Raw genomic sequence first — 7818 nt, forward strand, 5'->3', positions numbered from 1 at the left:
GAGATAACACTTGATGCTGAGAATTGACTACAGCTTCCCTTATCTTTTCCGACAAGTCCGTGTCCGACGCCTTGGGTGCGTCCATGCTGTTTTCGTAAACTATTATGGGAGAAAAGTTTAAGCGAACTATCCGTCCTGCTGGGGCGACTAGAAATGACACACCAGGGTCATTCACACTATCGCCAGTGTACCAGGTACACGTCACAGCACGCGCCTGCTCGTGCAGAAAACTAGCCCTAGTGCCGCACGAGACAAATTATCCCCGCTATACTGCGAACCGCGGGAATATTTAATTCTCAAACACGCGCATGCACAGTGATATGAGTTAACAACGGGCTGTGGAAAAAATAAACTAAGCAGCACACATTAATTGAGGCTCCTAAACAATGTATGAAGACTCTTTCAACCTGAATATACTTTACGATACCTTTTCTCTAGCTGTCTGGTTTTTTCTTTCTGTATGGCTAGCTGGCTGACTTGATGCCTGGCTTTTCGACTGTATGGCTAGCTGGCCGACTGTATGGCTAGCTAGCCGACTGGATGCCTGGCTTTTCGGCTGTTTGGCTAGCAAGCTGACCGAATGCCTGTTTTTTCGGCTGTATGGCTAGCTGGCTGACTGGATGCCTGGTTTTTCGGCTGCATGGCTAGCTGGCTGACTGTATGCCTGGCTTTTCGACTGTATGGCTAGCTGGGTGACTGAATGCCTTGCTTTTCGGCTGTATGGCTAGCTGACTGACTGGATGCCTTGCTTTTCGGCTGTATGGCTAGCTGGCTGACTGGATGCCTGGTTTTTCGGCTGTATGGCTAGCTGGCGGATTGTATGCCTGGCTTTTCTGCAGTATGGCTAGCTGGCTGACTGGATGCCTGGCTTTTCGGCTGTATTGCTAGCTGGCCGACTGGATGTCTGGCTTTTCGGCTGTATGGCTAGCTGGGTGATTGAATACGTGGCTTTTCGGCTGTATGGCTAGCTGGGTGACTGTATGCCTGGCTTTTCGGCTGTATCGCTAGCTTGCTGACTGGATGCCAGGCTTTTCGGCAGTATTGCTAAGCTGGTTCGCTGAAGGAGCTGCTGCGTGATTTGTATGGTGCATAGGCATTGTTAATTTGAGACTAATAAAAAAGAAAATTTTATTAATGAAATACGATCAGATGTTAAAAGTGTTTATACGTATGTTTAAGGTACACACTGGGTGTTCAACATTGCTAGAATGATACAAACAAAGACCCTTCAATACATCGGAACTCCAGTGATGATTGAAAATGAGGATGTTGGAATTCTTGACAAAATGAAATCTCCAAGGCTGTTCCATACACATCTTACTTACCCATTTATCCCTAAGGTTGCTAAGGAAGGAAACTTGAAGCTTATTTACGTGCTTCGGAATCCAAAGGATGTTGTTTTGTCCTACTACACGTTTACGTCTCATCTGCAAAACACCAGTTACAGTGGAAACTTCGATGGATTTCTGAAAGCCTTCCTATCTGAAGAAAGTACTATTAGTTTTCAATTCCGATATTTATCATTAGTATTTATAATGTGAAATATATTCAATAGATAAACATGTGCATTCATTACTAAAGTCAATATGTTATTTGAATGAAACATTAATAATAATAACTAGAAATGCAAAGAAAGAAGCATATTTAAAACAAGAGGGTCGTGGCAATGCAGAGAATAAAATACTGCACCCTATAATAATTTTCATGGAGGAGGGGAAGGCGCCTTTAAAACACTTAAATTGTTACAAGTTCAAAACTCCGGATACCACACGAATTAAAATGCTATGCCTCCTGTGATTAACGATAAAACGATTATTTATACTTTGAAAGTTTGTATTTTCCCATCAGATACAGCATTTGGCGGATCATGGTTTACCCATACGAGAGAATGGACCTCTGGGATGAGAGCGAATCCGGATTTGAAGATACTGACTCTCAATTTTGAAGATTTAAAAAAAGTAAATATATAACCTTAATAAATATGCAAAATAAAATATCCTTTAAATTGTCCGATAATTTTCAAACTAAACACTTCCTTTTTTTTAGTTAAAATGTATTGAATACATGTCTAAAATCCTTTGCACGACTATTTGACTGAACTCCTTATTCTTTATCGCATTTAAGACGATCGACACGTTCTCTAACCTCTTTTTACTTTTTAGTTTTGTTTCAGTTTTATTCATTACACTTATATTTATTTATTTGATTTGCTACATGGTTCTTAATATTCACACTATTCATTACTTTTAAATTAACCAGCACTCTTCTTATTTTTAAAGGCATATCATCAAGGGTATTACGCGTCTCCCATTATGTTTCAGGAAGAGGTTTGACCAAGTTGGTTTACCACTTTTTGACCCCTAGCATCACCGGTAAATCCTTGAAGGACGAAACAGCTGTATAACGCAACCTCATGCAGTGTCTCACATTCTTCTTTCAATATAAGCAATACAATTAGCTGACTCACGATTTAAAAAGAACATATCAATACATCAAGAACAATTTGAGATAATGATGCCAGACATTGGCTTTATTACGTCATCAATGTTGCCGTATCTTAATTTTCCTTTAAGATTCGTTAAAAGTGTGTTGGAGATTTTTGCCTTTCGATAAAATTCAGCGCTTTATGGAATGAAATTTTAACTGGAAAAAAAGGACACCTTGTCTGTCGTCGTTGTATGCATACCTTCCGGGAAGACAAAATGATGAAAAAGTTGTCAAAATGATAACCAATTACGAACATTATTGTCAAAATATCCACAAAATAAAGCAATGTTTTATTTTGAAAGCATATATAGAAAAAGAGTAGAAAGATTCCCCGACACGTGGGTCTTCTCCAGGTACTCTGGTTACATCCCACATTAAGATCCCCCGAGCACAAATGTCTACTGCAGTTCTCGAAGTTTTTCATCTAACCTAGGTAATATTTCGTATTTACAATCGTACTAGCATTGTTACTGTCATATTATCCCCCATTTTCCATCTTTGACCGCTGTTAACTATTTGGACGAGTGACCCTGACCCTGTCCGCCATTTTTACGTGCAGATACACCCAGTCTATCGCAGTTTTTTTCACCTTGTGTTTAAACGAACAATAACGACATAGATTTTTTTCTCACTAGATTAACTCAGATTTTTTTATATTAATTCACTTGATCTTTAGTATTCAAGATGAATTTTAATATTTTAATATTTTCAATAATCGGTAACGATCTAATCGAGGGGATATTCGATTACAACAACATATTTCATATCAGTAACTATTGTTTTTTTGTATTCTTCTTTGTTGTATTGTTGTTTCATAGTGACCGTTTTATCTCTGTAATATGTTGTGATATGTAAATGTTCATGATGCTGAAAATTTGACAAATTTCTTTGTCTTTACTGTTTTTATTATTTCTTTGCCTACATATATCATATGTTACAGACTCTGTGTTTACGTTGCGATTGCGTTGCGTTCTCTTTGCGCTTCCGTTACGTTTGCGTGGAGGTTGCGTGGTGTTTGCATTGACTGTTTGAATGTGCGTTGAACATGCGTTTTGCTGATTATGTAAGAAACGATACATGCAATCGCTGGCTATGTACAGATTATGTTAAGAATATATATGTGTGAATGCTGAATATTTGTATATCCCTGAAAAAATAGAATAGGTATAAGTATGATAAAGTTTGTAAATGAATACAAAAAAAATAAATATATATATATACAAACAAAGTAGATAAATGCATGAAATAATTAATTTAATTAATTAAATAATTAGTTTATTTGCAAACGCAACGGAAACGCAACGTAAACGCAACGAAAGCACAACGCACTTTTGGTAAAGAAAAACGGTCCAGGGTCCGTAGTTTGATGCATTTTGAGCAAATTCCATCTACATACTCTTAAACATTGCTCATAAACTCAATCGAAATATTTAAAAAAAATGAAATGAATCCCGGGAAACGGTACAGTTCGACAACATAAATATCTTATCATATTTTAAACTTTAAAAATGTGTACTTCACTAAGTAGCCTTTTTTGTTTACAAGGAGTTTTCAAGAAGACTTTTTTAATAGCGGTCTTTTGTTTGATTGATTTGGACTGTCCAATTATAAAAAAAGAACTCAATGAAATATTTGATAAAAAAAGTGTTCCTGAAAATATTAGTGCTACGCCACTGCACACTCACATACCTACATTCTCACACACACCCACTATCAAACACCCACCCACTCTCACCTTCACACACCAACCCTCTCAATCTCTCACACACCTTCTCACTCACTCTCACGCAAACCTTCTCACTCACTCTCACTCACACCTACCTTCTCACTCTCATACACTTTTCAAACCCATTCACATCTTTCTTCTCACTCTCTCACACCCACCTTCTCACTCTCTTACATCATTCTTCTCACTCTCACACCCACCTGCTGACACATCCACTGTACTCTCACATACCTAGTTTCTCATCTCACACCCACCCCTCTCAAGCACACTCAATATCACACATACATTCTCATTTACTCTCATACACTTCTCACTCACACACCAACTGTCTCTCACAACTACACACTCTCCCAATCTTTCTCACACACAATCTCTTCTATATGCATAGTATACCTACAGTCAGAAAACAGCCCTCATAAGCAAGTAGTATCTACCTCCAATATCAGAAAACAACTGCCGATGCAGCAGCAGTCTCCGATAAGAGATGACAATGGGCTCAAACACGCAACGATCTACAGTCGCTCCACGAGACATACTTCATTAAAGGCCAATCAGGGGTTAGGGGAGCTTTGATTACACATCAGCACATAGCTGACCATTTCTGTGTTTAAAACAGTGACAGTAACAGTATGAAAACGTACAGTATATATATCAAATACAATCGATCTATTCAGGTGTACAATTTTTCAATATTAATCATCATATTACAACCTTAATTTTACAATCAATCAATTTAAAGAGAATTATTTCCGCGCATTTAGAACAATTATATTTTAATTATGTTTTAAATGGCAAAGTAAAACATCAAAATTTGATAAATTTAAGTTTCTCTCAAGGTGAGTAAGATGGTAGGTAACTCTAGCTTTGTATTATTCTTTATCAGGTAGACCAGTAACAGTTAATCCCTCCCAATAGTACCGCTATTAATCCCTGCAATTATCGCTACACGTACTGATCACTGTTCTGAGATACGTTCAACCGACTATCTCACTAAACGCATTATTTTATTGATGATATAGTTTTATTGACTACAAAGCAGCACAGTTTATAGAATATACATTGTAGCAACAACAGGGGACTGTAACATGACCCTTGTCTCCTCTATAGTATATAGCTACCACAGGGGACTGTAACATGACCTTTGTCTCCTCTATAGTTTAAAGCTACCGCAGGGGACTGTAACATGACCTTTGTCTCCTCTATAGTATATAACTACCACAGGGGACTGTAACATGATCATTGTCTCCTCTATAGTATAAAGCTACCGCAGGGGACTGTAACATGACCCTTGTCTCCTCTATAGTATATAGCTATCACAGGGAACTGTAACATGACCCTTGTGTCCTCTATAGTATATAGCTACCACAGGGGACTGTAACATGATCCTTGACGCCTCTATAGTATAAAGTTACCACAGGGGACTGTAACATGACCCTTGTGTCCTCTATAGTATATAGCTATCACAGGGAACTGTGACATGATCATTGTCTCCTCTATAGTATATAGCTATCACAGGGGCCTGTAACATGACCCTTGTCTCCTCTTTAGTATATGGCTACCACAGGGGACTGTAACATGATCATTGTCTCCTCTATAGTACATGTATATAGCTACAACAGGGGACTGTAACATGACCCTTGTATCCTCTATAGTATATAGCTACCACAGAGGACTGTTACATGATCATTGTCTCCTCTATAGTATAAAGCTACCACAGGGGACTGTAACATGATCCTTGTCTCCTCTATAGTATATAACTACAACAGGGGACTGTAACATGACCCTTGTCTCCTCTTTAGTATATAGCTATCACAGGGGACTGTAACATGACCCTTGTCTCCTCTATAGTATATAGCTATCACAGGGGACTGTAACATGACCCTTGTCTCCTCTTTAGTATATAGCTACCACGGGGGACTGTAACATGATCATTGTCTCCTCTATAGTATATAGCTATCACAGGGAACTGTAACATGATCCTTGTCTCCTCTATAGTATATAACTACAACAGGGGACTGTAACATGACCCTTGTCTCCTCTTTAGTATATAGCTATCACAGGGGACTGTAACATGACCCTTGTCTCCTCTATAGTATATAGCTATCACAGGGGACTGTAACATGACCCTTGTCTCCTCTATAGTATATAGCTACCACAGAGGACTGTTACATGATCATTGTCTCCTCTATAGTATAAAGCTACCACAGGGGACTGCAACGTGATCATTGTCTCCTCTATAGTATATAACTACCACAGGGGACTGTAACATGACCCTTGTGTCCTCTATAGTATAAAGCTACCACAGGGGACTGCAACGTGATCATTGTCTCCTCTATAGTATATAACCACCACAGGGGACTGTAACACGACCCTTGTCTCCTCTATAGTATATAGCTACCACAGGGAACTGTGACATAATCATTGTCTCCTCTATAGTATATAGCTACCACAGGGAACTGTGACATAATCATTGTCTCCTCTATAGTATATAACTACCGCAGGGGACTGTAACATGACCCATGTGTCCTCTATAGTATAAAGCTACCTCAGGGGACTGCAACGTGATCATTATCTCCTCTATAGTATATAACTACCGCAGGGGACTGTAACATGACCCCTGTCTCCTCTTTAGTATATAGCTACCACAGCGGACTGTAACATGACCCTTGTCTCCTCTATAGTATATAGCTACCACAGGGAACTGTAAAATGATCATTGTCTCCTCTATAGTATATAGCTACCACAGGGGACTGTTACATGACCCTTGTCTCCTTTATAGTATAAAGCTATCACAGGGCACTGTAACATGATTCTTGTCTCCTCTATGGTATATACCTACCACAGGGGACTGTAACATGATCCTTGTCTCCTCTATAGTATATACCTATCACAGGGAACTGTAACATGACCCTTGTCTCCTCTATAGTATATACCTACCACAGGGGACTGTAACATTATCCTTGTCTCCTCTATAGTATATAGCTATCACANCTACCACAGGGGACTGTAACATGATCCTTGTCTCCTCTATAGTATATAGCTATCACAGGGAACTGTAACATGATCCTTGTCTCCTCTATAGTATATAGCTACCACAGGGGACTGTAACATGACCCTTGTCTCCTCTATAGTATATAGCTACCACAGGGGACTGTAACATGATCCTTGTCTCCTCTATAGTATATAGCTATCACATGGGACTGTAACATGATCCTTGTCTCCTCTATAGTATATACCTACCACAGGGGACTGTAACANAGGGCCAAACGAGAAATATAACAAATTCTTTAAAATCCTTCTTCTTCTGTAGGAATGAAAGGATTTGGTGTGAAGCATCCTTGGGAGAAGGGGAACCAATTTTGTATAAATCATGGGTGTGGCCCCCAGGGGCCTGAGGGGTGGGGCCAAATAGGGGAAACATAGCAAATTATTCTTTAAAATCCTTCTTCTTCCGTAGGAATAAAAGGATTTGGTCCATATTCAGTGTGGCGCATCCTTCGGTAAAGGGGAACGAATTATGCATGTATAATGGGTCTGGCCTTCCTGGGGGCTGAGGGGCGGGGCCCAAAAGGGGAAATATAGCAAATGCTTTAAAATCCTTCTTC

General features: G+C 39.2%; 1 protein-coding gene across 1 annotated transcript in view; it reads left to right on the plus strand.

Annotated features, from left to right (window-relative positions):
- The window catches only part of LOC110453042 (sulfotransferase 4A1-like), an 11015-nt gene extending 8540 nt beyond the window's left edge, over window positions 1-2475 (plus strand). The window contains exons 2-4 of the mRNA XM_021501860.1: window positions 1180-1491; window positions 1849-1958; window positions 2322-2475. Coding sequence (XP_021357535.1) covers window positions 1180-1491; window positions 1849-1958; window positions 2322-2333 — 434 coding nt within the window. The 3' untranslated portion in view covers window positions 2334-2475. The remainder of the gene's footprint in view (window positions 1-1179; window positions 1492-1848; window positions 1959-2321) is intronic.
- Window positions 2476-7818: the final 5343 nt, after the last annotated feature.

The sequence above is a fragment of the Mizuhopecten yessoensis genome, unplaced genomic scaffold, assembly GCF_002113885.1.
Source record: "Mizuhopecten yessoensis strain PY_sf001 unplaced genomic scaffold, ASM211388v2 scaffold7069, whole genome shotgun sequence".
In the NCBI taxonomy this organism is placed as follows: domain Eukaryota; kingdom Metazoa; phylum Mollusca; class Bivalvia; order Pectinida; family Pectinidae; genus Mizuhopecten; species Mizuhopecten yessoensis.